General features: G+C 44.1%; 1 protein-coding gene across 5 annotated transcripts in view; it reads left to right on the forward strand.

The window, feature by feature from the left end:
- The window catches only part of LOC311059355 (vinculin-like), a 48,377-nt gene that overhangs the window by 31,603 nt on the left and 1,433 nt on the right, over nt 1-15,341 (forward strand). For 2 of the 5 annotated variants that reach the window (XR_014602157.1, XM_084077217.1), the window contains exons 9-22: nt 639-792; nt 1,464-1,639; nt 1,926-2,027; nt 2,665-2,855; nt 3,789-3,988; nt 4,678-4,806; nt 5,440-5,589; nt 7,475-7,583; nt 8,018-8,320; nt 8,428-8,552; nt 9,190-9,375; nt 11,522-11,695; nt 14,348-14,551; nt 14,965-15,069. Coding sequence is in view for 4 of the 5 variants with exons in the window: in XM_084077217.1 (XP_083933343.1) it covers nt 639-792; nt 1,464-1,639; nt 1,926-2,027; nt 2,665-2,855; nt 3,789-3,988; nt 4,678-4,806; nt 5,440-5,589; nt 7,475-7,583; nt 8,018-8,320; nt 8,428-8,552; nt 9,190-9,375; nt 11,522-11,695; nt 14,348-14,551; nt 14,965-15,069 (2,308 nt within the window). In the remaining variant the exon portion in view is untranslated. The remainder of the gene's footprint in view (nt 1-638; nt 793-1,463; nt 1,640-1,925; nt 2,028-2,664; nt 2,856-3,788; nt 3,989-4,677; nt 4,807-5,439; nt 5,590-7,474; nt 7,584-8,017; nt 8,321-8,427; nt 8,553-9,189; nt 9,376-11,521; nt 11,696-14,347; nt 14,552-14,964; nt 15,070-15,341) is intronic. The other 3 variants (XM_084077219.1, XM_084077218.1, XM_084077220.1) reach the window with 3 other exon arrangements.

Raw genomic sequence — 15,341 nt, forward strand, 5'->3', positions numbered from 1 at the left:
GGTGTCATATTGAAGGTACGAAATATACCGACATTCGAAATTGACACCCGTTCCCATAGGACACCCAAATGAAATATACCAGTAATCAAGCGAGCGGAAACAGGCTTGTAGTGTGACCAAGACTGGAAAACTGTTACTGTTGTCCTACTGTAATCTTCAGCTAACCTGTTCCTCTCTAGGTTATTGGTTCTCAAAGACCCCCAGGGGTCATTGAGGGGGTTCCAGGGGGTCCCCAGATAAATATTGGATAGTTAGGAACCAAATTAACCCTTATGTGGTTGTAACTCTCATTACACATTATGGTGGTTCGTGTTCTAATGCAGGGGTTCTCAAAATGGCCCTATATATATATCAGCTATTTTAAAAACATCTTGACATTCTCTGAAAATGTCTGAATATTTTTGAAAATGTTCACACCACAAATCTTGTATGGGGGTCCTTGGCACAAAATCTTTTCAGATGGGGGTCCCCGGCCAAATACACATACATTTAGGGGTCCTTGACATGAAAAAGTTTGAGAACCACTGCTCTAGGTTATGATCATAGTCATACAATAACGTGTGTGTGTGTGTGTGTGTGTGTGTGTGTGTGTGTGTGTGTGTGTGTGTGTGTGTGTGTGTGTGTGTTGTCTTCTTTAGAGGTCAAGGGTCAACCCCAGGGTGTGTACAGCGTGCACTGCAGTGTTCCCAGGGTCTAGACCTGCTGTTTGGAAAAGTGGACAGTGCTGCCCGCAGACTGGAGGCTTTAATCAACGCCAAGCAGTCTATCGCCAGGAGGCTGGATGCTGCACAGGTCAGTCTGAGCGACACAAACACAACACCGGAATCCTTAAGCACTTTCAACCTGGCATCCCTAATCTGGACATGTCATTATGTGTTGCATTGCGACTCGTTGTGAGCTTGTAGAACGGCTATTTTTGCTATTCGCTGTACGCCGAAGTATATACTGTAGGGCTTAAATGTTTAACCCATTAGAACCCATCTGTGGATGGAAAGCATCTGTGTCATTTTTTATTTTAGCGTTCAAAAATAGCAGATCTGCGATCTTGTACATTTTAGAAAGATCTTGAAAGTGTTTCAATAATTAAAAAAAAACATTAACACAAAACCTTTTCGGAGGGGGGGGGGGGGGGGGGTCCATATATCATTTTGGTGCTCCTTGTAGCACAAAAAAAGTTAGAGAACCACTCATTTAGAGGGAATTTTGTAGAATCGGCCTCGGGTCTTAATGGGTTGTTAAAGGACCAATTCAGTGAGTTTCATGTCTCTGCAAGTAGATTTCGATATTGTACTGAAACTAATGGAATTCAATGGCTTCCTCGTAAAACAAAGAAATGACAGTATGCTGACTGGCTTTTGAATAGAGTACGCATCCTCCAGCCTCCATTAACTAAAGACACTTCATGTATTGTATGTCAGTGGATGTGAAAAGAATATATGTTGTATACTTTATGCAATCTTTAGGCTTGGTTGGCTGATCCTAACGGTGGACCTGAAGGAGAGGAGAACATCAGGGCATTGCTAGCAGAGGCCAAGCGTATTGCAGATCTGTGTGAAGACCCTAAAGAGAGGGATGACATTCTGCGCTCCATCAGCGAGATTGCAGGCCTCACTGCCAGACTCGTCGAGCTACGCAAACAGTACATTTATTCTCTTCTTTTCTCTTCCTCTTAAGCCCCCCCCAAACACACACGCACACGCACACGCACGCACCCACCCACCCACACACACACACACACACACACACACACAACACACACAACACACACAACACACACAACACACACACACACACACACACACACACACACACACACACACACACACACACACACACACACACACACACACACACACACACACACACACACACAACATGATTTGTGACTTGTAATTTGAGTAATTCCTAGGGTCTTTCTTTTGCAGATTCAAACTGCAGCCTCATGTCATCACTAAATGGCGTATTTTTCCTGCCTGGACAATGCGTTGTTGTTGTCTGTCAGTCTTGGACATCAGTCCAACCATCAGGTTGCAAACCCTTTGTTGTACTGGGTGTAGGTGTAGGATGAGGTGATGTCTAATAACCCTGGTGGTGGACCTGGTGTGGTGGAGGGCCGTTTGAATATACAGTAAATAACTAACACTGAAGATCATCTGTATGATGTCAACAGTTGTCCTAAATGTTTTCTAGGCTTTAAAGGGAATTTGGTGAAGAAGGGTAACCTAATACCTGATTAATTATACTTGGTTGCGCATCGTGTCAGCCACTGAAAATGTCCGATCTGCTGTTTTCTGTTTGCGACTCCGGTGCACGACTAAGACGAAGATCTGCCTACCAATACATCTGGGGAAATCTAAATTCAATGTAGAAGCTAGAACAGCAGAGAAAACCTCTGCTAAAAAACCTACGTCTACTGTTTTGGTAACCACCCTGATACCGTCTGAATAACCGCCCTGAAGTCTTCGCTTTGGTTCAGCAATGCAGTTATTTCTTACATTTCCGAATGGTTCCACCCAATTTTAAGCCCTACATTGAATTTAAATGGCACCAGACGTATTGGTTGATCCGATCATGTGCCTATACGTGAGACTAAACAGGCTCTGCTCGTTTCTCATTCGAGCTGATGGCTAACTCTAGACTGAGCTGTCTGTTTGCTGATCTCAGGGGTAAAGGCGACAGTCCAGAAGCCCGTGCGTTGGCCAAGCAGATCGGCGCTGCACTTCTGACCCTGCAGTCCAAAACCAACCGGGCCGTAGCCAACATGAGGCCAGCCAAGCCCGCCGTCACCCTGGAGGGCAAGATGGAACAGGCTCTACGCTGGGTTAACAGTCCCGGGGTAGACGACAGAGGAGTAGGTGAGTGGTGGTGGTGGTGGTGTTGAATGCTGCCCCTGGGGAGGGATGACATCACAATTTGGGTCTAAAATAAAACCTCAGACCTTGCATACCTGTTGTCAGCCTTTATTGATGTTTGGATGGCGTGTGAAAGTGGGTATGTGTTAGCGACTGAGAGACTTTGCATTGCTTGTGCATTTGGCTGACAGTTGCAGCATCATGAAAGATGTGAGCGATTCGAGGCTATAGACAGGCCCTTGGGGGGGGGGGGGGGGGGGGGGGTTTAGAGAATCAAATGCTTCAGTCCTGCATCGTTTGTAACGTAGCACCCGGAGGCCAACCTGCTTTCTGTGCCCTCGGTGACGATTGATGCCATTTCCCTAAACACCTGCACTGAATCGCCTCATACAGAGCTCATTGACTGACTGACTGACTGACTGACTAACTGGCCGACCGACTGACTGATTCAGGGAGCATTCTGCCTGCTGCCGTATGTCTGTTTTGTAGTTTGATTGTTTGTCCCTTTTTTGCTTAAATCCCCTGCTTCCATATGGAGCAGAATGTGAGAGACTACAATTCATTACAGGTACCCACTTAATGCTGTTGTCTTATATCTATAGCTTTATTTGATGTCTGACATCAACCAGGACATACTGCATGCAATAGCCTTTCCTTTTTTACTTAAAACCTTTTGAGAGAGAAATGTATATTTTTCTTATTTTCCTATGAATAATAATAATAATAATAATAATAATAATAATAATAATAATAATAATAATAATAATGAATACATTGCAGTGAGATTGCTCTGTCTTACATACTAAAGGGCCAACATAGCAGCTTTTCTGTTTGTTCAGACACAATGTCAAGGACAAGGACAGAGAGAGATTGTGTGAAATTAGGCAGCCAAGTGTGAAGTGCGTGAGAATGACCCCGATGACCCTTCTTCCCCAGGTCAGGCAGCGATCAGAGGAATGGTGGGGGAGGGGAGGAGGCTGGCAGGAGGCCTCATAGGCCCATATAGACAGGATCTGATTGGACGCTCCGACCGCACTGAAGCTTTGATGGTGTCCCTCGCCGACATGGCCGCCAGAGGTGAGGCTGAGGCTCCTCCTGCACGCGCTACAGCTGCACAGCTGCAGGACTGTCTTAAGGTATAACACACACACACACACACACACACACACACACACACACACACACACACACACACACACACACACACACACACACACACACACACACACACACACACACACAGGACTTAAGGCTTACAGGTACTACAAGTATTGTAAGTGGTACCACTTATGCTTTACTATACTATGTATAAATATATATATATATATATGTATATATTGACTGTAGTCCCCCGGGGGTATATAGTAGGCCATGTAGATCTATAATTTTTGCTGAACATTCACCTCAGGATAGGTACTATTCCTATATAGTCATTATATTGGTAAAGGGTGCCACCTGGTGGCTAATAAGGTGAAGTATGCTCATAGTACTGTAAACTGAAAATGTGTCATCCTTTGGCCAGCATTGTGCCATAGCATGTTCCACGTTCTATCCAGGCTCACTCACATGTGGTCTGCATTATGTTATGTTTATTTAACATCACAATCACATTGGACGAACCAGATCCATTGCTTAAAAGGATAGTTCACTTTAAAGTGTATATAGCATGAGTGCTAGTTTTCAACACCCGTCCACAGGAGGCTTTTCTAAAATAGAATAACACTAGTCTAAAAACCCAATCAAGTACAAAAAAAGAATATACATATACTAGTAATAATTAACATAATCAAAATAAGACCCAATACATTAACTTGTGTTTTAACAGGACCTGAAGGGGCGTATGCAGGAGGTCATGACCCAGGAAGTGTCTGATGTTTTCAGTGACACCACCACTCCCATCAAATTGTTAGCTGTGTCTGCAACTGCCCCCCCTGAGACCCCCAACAGAGAGGAGGTAAGTGATGTTCCAACAACAAGCTGCTGTTGTTCATTTATTCTTAGATCCATCTATTCGTCATTCAATTAATAAAGCTCTATACTGTACTTCATACAACGAATAGTGAAAATAGCCGAGCTAATTATAGAACTGCTATTTTTGAAAATGAAATAGAATTAATTTATAGATTTATATTGTTGTGGGGAGGTGGGGTGGGTGGTCCTTGAGGATTGTTAAAAAATATGCTAGTGGTCCATAGAACAGATGAAAATGAGTGTGTGTGTACACATGGCTAAACTGGGTTATCATCCTTAAGAAATTATTATTATCTTTTAGCCCTTAGTACTGGCTGTAGCACTTGCCCTAGCCTTGACGACCTTGCAGGCTTATGCAAAGGCTAAAATGTCATTTAGATAGCATGTTATGTAGACAGATGCCAGATTCATTTGTAGACCTGGCATATTTTTTTATATTATACTGTTTAGATTGATGATAGGTTCTTTGTTTACCTATGATCCTAGATGACTATGTATATGCATTTGATATGTTACAGTACCTTGTGTTTGTTTACCTTGCTTACTGTAAATCGCTCTGGATTAAATGCCTAAATTGTAAATTGTAAGACTGTAACAGTGGTCATGCGTGTTGTAGGTGTTTGATGAGCGTGCAGGGAACTTCGAGGCTCACTCAGGTCGTTTGGGGGCCACCGCGGAGAAGGCCGCCGCTGTGGGAACAGCCAATAAGAGCACAGTAGAGGGGATACACGCTGCTGTGAAACACGCCAGGGAGCTCACACCACAGGTGCGTCTGTTTGCTGCAGTCATTTACTAATTATATACAGTACTGTATATTTGTTTTGGTGTGTAAGGCAGTGATTCTTAACCTGTGGTCTGGGGACCACTGGTGGGCCACGAGGGTAATGCAAGTGGGCCCCCAAATAATTGGCAAATCACTAAGATTTTAATATTAATATAAAAAATCTATGTTTAAGAAATGTCATGATATTTGTTCTTTAAAACCTTGAAAAAATGGTTTTCTTTGTGATACCTATGAATAGGAACTTACTGTAAAGTATACTACATTAGTTCCATTGATCCAAGCCGGAACACAATCGATTGATTGATCATTCAAATATACATGCTCTAAAAAAGCATGCCGGCCCACCTGATCCAGATGCGATGCGATGCAAGAGTGCGATCTTGCCAACACCAACTCGGGACTCCGGAATCGCTGCCTTCCACGCCCTCCTGTCATGCACCTAAAAATAGCACACAACGTGAGCTCGTAAGATGTACTATTTTAGGTGCACGCTGCGATGCGCGGCCAAGTATAACTCAAGTGTAAGCGTTCCAGGTATCACGCCCAATTCACACCAATGTCGGCAATTTCTGACTGAGCAGCGAGTTTCAATGCAAAGTCTTTGCAGACGAGCGTCTCCACGCTTTTTAACAAAGTTGGGACGCTCAACAGAAAAAAGCGTGGCATCGAAGCTGAGAAAACCTCTACTTTGCTGAAGTGCACTAGCATCCAACCAATCATCAGCCCCCCTCTTCCCCCCATTTCTCCAACCACCAGGGACAGGACATTTTCCTCCCCATCCGTCAGAGAATGGATCACACCGTATTAAAACCCGGACATACTGTACCACGATTATTACTTTTTAGTTGTTAGTTTGTGTATATAAAATATATATTCCCTAGCGAATCTCTTAGTTACGCCCACATTGTTCTTGTGAAGCAGTTTGTTTATGCTTATTCATCAAGATGATAAAGATTGCTTGTGTCATTTTGCAGCAGGCATTCCGGGTGGAATGCCGGGCATTCCATCCAGCAGGCACTTTCAGCCAGCATTTCCACGGGTGCTTCACTGCTGTATAGAAGCTGTGACTTTTTGTTTAGTTTTTTACTACCGGCTGTGCATGTGGAATGAATGAAGATTGGAAAACTACGGCATATTTGATGCCTAAAATGTATAAATCGTTTACAAGCAAGCCACCGGAGGTGAGATAAGATTGCCTGCATTTCTCCTGCCTGTCTTTGTGCTTTGTTGCTGGGTGCAGTCAGCTGGCAACTGTTCGCTGAGCACCGGTGGCTCTCACTGGCCGTGGTCTAGAAACACAATCATTCAACATCACTTGCAATTGACAGAAATGTACTGCTGTATGCATGTAGCAAATAGTAAAGTTTGTAGCAGTTTGTAGTTTGTCTACAGTACATAAACAACCAGAACGTCTCTGTTTGAACCGGCACACCAGCTGCTCTCTGCCCCGACAGGAGAGCTGTTCACATGGAGTACAGTCAACCTGTTGCATTGCTGGACAGCATGTTTGTAAACAATCTATTCATATTAACCGATAAAGAGGTCATGTAGTCGCTCAATATTCATTCCTTTCCCATTTAGATATGCTAATTTAAATCTTTGATTTCAAAATGCACAACCCCATACAGTCCACTTCCAAAATGTGCTACCCCATACAGTCCGTTTCTTCACCTTCACAGCAGATGCACACGACAGCTAGCCTGTCACTCATCATAACCTCGGACACAGCCGATGTATTGCTTCAGCGTTGTGGTTAGCACCGTGGACTTGCGATGCTGGTGGTGTGAATTGGGCATCAAAGACTACAGTCACCAGATGTAGTCTAGACAGCTGGAGTCAAATGTGATATGTGTGTGTTCATATTTAGGTGACTTCTGCTGCTCGGATCCAGCTGAAGAACCCTGGAAACCAAGCAGCTTATGAGCACTTTGACACCATGAAGAACCAATGGATCGACAATGTAGAAAAACTCACTGGTGAGAGAGTGCTTTAGGTCTGACAGCATTTATTAACATCTCTACTACTATTAATATCTGGGGTTTCTGGGGTACACAAATCTCCTAAACTGAAACCTGTTTTAGTGCAGGTGCAGGATACAGGTACAGTACATGTGAAGATTGAAGGGAATTAATCACACACTGGTAGCTGCAATCACACACTGGATTGCAGCCACCAAAACATTATTGATTAGCAATACATCAACTGAACAGGGTCTCCATCAGGCAACTGAATTAAGTGAAACCATGATATTAACAGCGCCTACCGTGTCTCTGTACGCACTGTGTATCTTACACACCTCAGTGGACCAACATCAAGTTTAACCCATTTGTGTGTGTGTATGTGTGTGTGTTTGTCTGTCTATCTGTGTGTCTATGTGTCTGTTTGCATGCGTGTGCCTATCTATTCCTAGGTCTGGTGGATGAGGCTATAGACACCAAGTCCTTGCTAGACGCCTCAGAGGAAGCTATAAAGAAAGACATTGACAAGTGCCGTGTTGCCATGGCCAATGTCCAACCCCAGATGCTTGTTGCCGGGGCAACAAGCATAGCTAGACGAGCTAATCGAGTTCTGCTGGTGGCAAAGAGGGAAGTGGAGAACTCAGAGGATCCACGGTTCCGGGACACGGTGAAACACGCTTCAGACGTCCTGTCTCACACCATCTCACCCATGGTGATGGATGCCAAGGCGGTGGCTGGGAACATACAAGACAAAGGTACGGATCACAATCTGACAAGGACTTCCAGGGTCAAAGGCATGAGATTCTCCCATCTGAAGTTCTTGTCTCCACTCAAACTATGGCTCCTCTCCTCGTTGCCCCAGCTCTCCAGAAGGCCTACCTGGACTCCTGTCTGAGGATACTGGCTGCAGTGGGGAAGGTCAGAGAAGCCTTCCAACCTCAGGAGCCTGACTTCCCGCCTCCACCCCCTGATCTAGACCAGCTCCACGTAAGTACGCACGCACGCACACACTCTGGTTTGAGGTGTAAAATCTGTCTCCAAATACAAACATTCAAAAGATACAAAATGGGAGATCCGGGCACTCAAGGTTAAAAGAGGGGACAGCCTTTATTTAATGCAACGCCAACATGTTTCGACCTGAAGCGGTCTTCATCAGGGCTGTTTTTTTGGTTGCCCTTATTAAGACATAAACATAACATAAACATGTTGCCATCGTATTAGACAACGGCTGTTCCCTCTTTTAACTTCGACTGCCTGGATCTCCCATTTTATCTGATGTTGCATCCCGTCTGATCCAAATAGTTCTTTTGACTATTATGTCTCCGGTGAGCACCTGGTTGCCTAGTTTTCTCTACAAACATTCAAAAGTTTAACTTCTCTAACGTTTCTCATTTCAGTGACATGTTCAGATCTTAGTATCTGTAACAGATCTGTAACAGATTTTATTGAATGATGATCCATTTTCTTTTCCACACAACATAAATGATTAAGTGGTTAACACATACAGTATCATGCCTGTATGTGTGGTGTGTGTGTGTGTGTGTGTGTGTGTGTGTGTGTGTGTGTGTGTGTGTGTGTGTGTGTGTGTGTGTGTGTGTGTGTGTGTGTGTGCGTGTGCGTGCAGGTCAGTGATGAGCAGGTTCCACCCAAGCCTCCTCTACCCGAAGGGGAGGTGCCCCCACCCCGCCCTCCTCCTCCAGAAGAGAAGGATGAAGAGTTTCCAGAGCAGAAGGTTGGAGAGGTGCTCAGTGAACCTATGATGGTGGCAGCCAGGCAGCTGCATGACGAAGCACGCAAGTGGTCTAGCAAGGTCAGTGTGCGGTCACATGTGCACGTGCGCACACACACACACACACACACACACACACACACACACACACACACACACACACACACACACACACACACACACACACACACACACACACACACACACACACACACAGAGTTTGAATACTCACTTTGAAGCCATGTTGAACTTCAATCCAAATATTTTCCTTGACCTTTATTTGTTACATCTGTGCTCTGTGATCAAGAAACCATTCAGAATCAGAATTATTGTTATTGCCTGGTATGTTTGCACATAAGATACATTTTGCGCATAAGATGAACTTGTCTCAGTGATGTTGCTATATTACACAGAATAACAACAGTATAGAAGCCAATACATAAAACACAATCTGCTTTATTTGCGTTCATTTGTGCTAAAAGTTAGATTTTTAGACCTGTTTCTCCAAACAATAAGAATTAATGGAATCAATCACTACTTCTGGTTCCTTGACCAGACAGAGCACAAATACGTATAGATTTAATCAGATGCTGTGCTCAACTGCTAAGTTTTACAAGTTGAAGAGGAGGTGTGTAAATGTTCGAACAAGTGGATTATATAATTATAGCACATTTTCATAGTAAGCACAGGATTCTTCTCTCTATCATGTGATGACGTGATATGGTGTCCTCTGATATGTCTTTCTTTTCAGAACTAAACTGTTACTTTGTGTCTCGATTCCAATTTCATCTGGTAGAGGTGTCCGCATGTACTGCAGGCTCACTAACGGATGAACACATTATACTTGCGTTCAGGTGTCATCCACCGAAAATAGCCGCACCTATTTTCAGTGCGTGACACCTGCACGCAACTCAAACTCAGGCTTAATGTTAGAGAGGCGGAGAACCACTCTTGTGAAGATTACTCCTCCCCGCATACTAATCACCTGCTCTATTTAAACCCAATCAAATCAAGCCAGAAGCATCTGAACGGTGTGGTTCTCTGACTAGCTACCTTTTGCTACTGTATCCTGTATTATGTATTATGTTCTCTCTCTCTGTGTGTGTGTGTGTGTGTGTGTGTGTGTGTGTGTGTGTGTGTGTGTGTGTGTGTGTGTGTGTGTGTGTGTGTGTGTGTGTGTGTGTGTGTGTGTGTGTGTGTGTGTGTGTGTGTGTGTGTGACGTGTGTGTTTGTAGTTGTGCAAGAACAGCTAGTCTGTGCAAATGATTTATTGTTATTCAGGATTGGTGCTTTCTTACTGCCTTCACTCACTCTTCCAGCTCCGCTGATTTTCTAAAAATTAACATTTGTGTTCTGATGGGTGGTTCAGGCGTCTTAAACAGACGGCTCGTTTCAAAAACGCAGCAGGTGAAACGATCTGTTCCACTTCCCACACAGTCACACACCTTAAACTTCCAGTCTGCCAGGACCCCTAAACGCTGCTGTTATAAACTAACAGATGTGCGCTGTTGTGTGTGAAAACAAGGCAGCTCCTCTCCTCCGCTAAACGAGTTGGAACTGAAGGACACCAACCACACATGTTGGGGATTGTTTCTTTGCTGCTGATCCACAGTGAGATATAGAGTATCAACCTGCTAGCCACCTTCCCGGCAAACTTCCCTCCTCTTCTGTTGTACCTTCCTCCTATAAAACCTCCTGCTGTCTGCACATGCAACTCTGCTTCCGCTCCTCCTCATCTTCCTTCTCATCCTCCTCCTCCGTCCTGATGCCTGTATCCTTCTCTCCTCCCTCCTGTAGACCTCCTGTCCTCCGTTCTTCCATCCTCTGTTCTTCCAATGCTGTATTAAAGGCCCTGGCCTGAACACTCATGCAGGTGTTTTCAGTTACTCTTGCACATTTAACCTCTAGTCTAGGTAAATTGGCCTTTTTGCGGCAAAACTGATAGGAGTGTTGAGGGAGCTGTCATCAAACCTAGACTGTGCTTAATACCCACACAACCGTGAGAAGAGGTGTTCAGCCATAGTCACTGAAAACACCTGTATGAGTGGTAAGGGTCTTTAAATGTTTTCAATGCTTTCTTCCCTCCTGCCATCTGTGGCTTCTTCCCTCACCTGCTCCCTTCTTCTACACCTTCCTCCTTTTTCTTTCTCACTCCCATCCTCTGATGCCCTCCCCCTCCTCTCCTCTCAATCCCTCCTTCACCCCCCCCCCCCCCCCCCCCCCCCAGCCTGAGCATGAGGCAGTATTGGAGAGGGAGGTAGATGATGAAGATGAGTTTACTGATGGGGAGGATGACTATGAGCCAGAACTGCTGATGATGCCGGCCAGCCAACTTGTCAATCAACCCATTCTGGTCGCCGCCCAGTCGTTGCACCAGGAGGCGTGCAAGTGGTCCAGCAAGGTCTGCACATGCACTCATATGTGCACGCACGAATACCATACTGTACATGCACACCAGACCTGGATTTGCAAATCATTCTTAGTGTTTGTTTTGACTCAGTAGGAACAGCATATGGAAGATGTATTGTGGAATTTGCCACATAGAACAATACAGTGGGCATTAATGTTTTTCCAAGGAGGGCTGGGGAAGACTTCAGCTGAGACAGCCTGTGATTGGCTGATACTCGGGGAAGGGAGCACTCGTTTTGCTTCATGTGATGATAATAATAATACATTTTATTTGTAATGCACTTTATATTTGACACAAATCAAAACAAGTGCTACATTGCAAGATAAAAAACAAGTGATAACACTTGTTGCCACGCGAGGCCATAAGCTGTTGGGCGCAGGCACTAGCCTCAAGGCCTCGCTCATTTGTAAAAAGAAAAAAAGAAAAAAAAGAAATTGCTCCTGTTCCCCTGCCATCCTTGGTTTGGACAATTATAGGAAAGCTTTATAAAGATAATCTATGATACTTCTCTGGTTAACAGAAACATATATCTGTACCTGGTCCTGAGAGTGTCCAGGTGATGCAGGGGTAAACAAAAACATTCCTGCCCACCACGTGGATACTGGACATCGATTCCTCCACAGTGCCTCCAGGCTTGGCCAGGTGCTCCAGTGAACACAATAGACCTTTTTCACGGCAGCCATATTGGCATGAAATTATATGGTAAACACAGGTGTTACCAATGATACTAAGATTCTGTTCCATTTAGTATAGCAGAGGCATTGCAGTGACTCATCATGCACAATAGCAGCACTCTGACTCTGTTTGACCTTAAATGGATTGGAACCTGTCTACCCATCTATTTCATGTCATAATGGCTGCAGTGAACAAGGTCTATTGAACCTGTTCAGTAGGGAGTGGAACTGGGAGAGAGAAAGGGTTCCTCCGCACACATTACGCACACATTACGCAAACATTACGCCCTTCCGGTGATACTCTTCACTGTCAGGTGAAAGATTGTGGCGGAGGACTCCATGTGTATGAGACGTGGTTGTTGTCTACACCCTCCCCACGACCAACAACTAGGGGTTGGCAGTGACAGGGAACATGGGGGGAATTGGCAATTAAATTACAATAAAATAAAATAAAAACATTTATACCACCTGTCACTACCTGAATTGTTCTTATGTAGTAAACCCCAACCCTCTGTACTGCCGAGCAGGTTAAAACAAACACTCAGAATTTGCAAATAATATTTGACCCAGGTTTGGTAAACACACACTGGATCCTACATTCATGCACATCCAGATATTGCACCTATACACACGCTATTGCTCATGCACGCATGCATAGACACACACACACACACACACACACAAGGCTCCTGCAAGGTACAGCAACACGCCCTGGACTTCATTTTCACGATGGCTGACAGAATCAGTCCCTGGCAACAATAATCATTGCACTGTACAGTAGGTCCAGGAACGTTCAGCTCTGCATCCGCCATCATTCTGGACTTCAACAACTGGTTGTGGCTGCTGGTGCTGCTGTTTTGTTGTTGCATCACACTCTGACCCCTACTTTGTCTTGTTTGACACGTTTATGCTGATGTCATGCGAAGGTTGCACTAAGGTTTAAAGCCTGATTTATACTTAGTTCCAAAAATAGCTGATCTGCAAGCTCACAACGCATCGCAGTGTGAAGTGTTGTAAGCATGTAGTTTGGCAATTTTTGCTGCGCGACACCGCGTGTAACAAAGTAGTCAAGACAAGTCTTAGGATTGTTGGAATGGCAAATGTGTTTGTTTGCCGTGGATGTATAAACTGGTACTGGCTTCACAAGTCCCTCCCTTATGTTCTTGATTTGGTAAAGTGGTTTAACGGAGGGGTCAGGGGCTCTGACTGGCTATCGCTGTTGTCAGTCACTCGTTGTCTGGCCAACCTGTGAAGCCAAGGATGACAGTCTCCCAAAGACTCATGGGTAACGTAGTTCTGATGTTACCTGGTTGCTTGCCATTACAAACTGCTTCTTAGCCTGCTTAGTCTGAATGTGTCAGACTAAGATCACTGCACCACTATGCACATCACCGTATGGTACTAACTGCCAGGGATCCTGAGACCTAACCTTCAGCTACTTGTGGTGAGAAGGCGGCAGTGAGACTCTCTGGTCAGCCGTGTATCATCATTGCATCTCTGGCAAACAGGGCACATGGACTGAGGCTTAACTGAAAGCAACATGACAAGCAAAGCTTTGTCATGTGTGATGATGAACATGCACTAACTTGTATTCACGCTGCATGCAGCTCATTGCAGAACACAAACTAATTGTGTTTGTTTAATTGCTGTTACAATGGCTACTTTGCTTTTATTACAAAATCACTTTGCAATCTTAACATTTTAATGTCTTTGGATAACAATGTTTTCATGATGTGTTTTGAGTTTTGACCATGCTAAACAAACTTTGTTGGGTTATTATTGAATACACTAGTTCAAGATGTCTCAGCCAATGAGGTACACAGCAAAATCCTGAGTGAGGACCCATAAGTGCCCACAAGGCAAGAGTCCATTTTTCCACTATCAGGGATAAATTAACACTGCACTCAGGATTTTACTGTGTATGTTTCCAGTGTATTCTGAAAGGACTTGTCCAATACTTCAATCGTAGGGAAATGACATCATCGCAGCAGCCAAGCGGATGGCTCTGCTAATGGCTGAAATGTCTCGACTGGTGCGTGGTGGGAGCGGGAACAAGCGAGCGTTGATTCAGTGTGCCAAGGACATCGCCAAGGCCTCCGATGAGGTGACGAGGCTGGCCAAAGAAGTGGCAAAGCAGTGCACCGACAGACGCATCAGAACAAACCTGCTTCAGGTATCAACATATGCACACACTCCCGCAGCAGTTTACTGAAATAATGGTACATAACATTAGGCCTGCAACTAGCGATCACTATCTTAGCGATTATTCTATTGATAACTTCTTTCATTAATCGAATAATGGAGAAGTACGTTTTTACATTTTATACAAAAACGAATCGATGCAAAAACTTCTAATTTATTTTTCATAGTCAACTAAATTGATTAGTATGAATAACCACCCAATCGCACAATTTGTCGATATACAAGCTCACAAAAAGTGAGCTTCTAAATATTTTATTGAAATATATATATTTTTTTATAATTGATTAGTTGTATTAACTGTTGCACTCCTACGATACAAGACATGGACACAATGGTTGCAAAACACCTTCTAACATGTAATAACCCATATTTGTCTTAACAAAGGTGTGTGAGCGCATCCCTACTATCAGCACTCAGTTGAAGATTCTCTCCACCGTCAAAGCCACCATGCTGGGACGAACCAACATCAGTGAAGAAGAGTCAGAACAGGTAAACATAAACAATGACAAGTCAATGACACAGGCATTACACAACCATGTTGTTGGCCAAGTGCAATCACACTGCTCTTCATATATACTGTACACAAAAGCACAATCAAAGGATGAGAAGAAATCGTGGCTGTCGGGTGGAAACAAAACATTTTACTTTTCAGCATTCAAATTCAAAAATATATTTTTGCTACTTTTGTATAACAAAATAGGGCATCAATTTACAAAAAAAAACATGAACATGTAAAATACAGAGATAAGAGGTTTCTGCCC

The sequence above is a fragment of the Gymnoscopelus microlampas genome (assembly GCF_963454915.1).
Source record: "Gymnoscopelus microlampas genome assembly, chromosome: 13".
Classification (NCBI taxonomy): domain Eukaryota; kingdom Metazoa; phylum Chordata; class Actinopteri; order Myctophiformes; family Myctophidae; genus Gymnoscopelus; species Gymnoscopelus microlampas.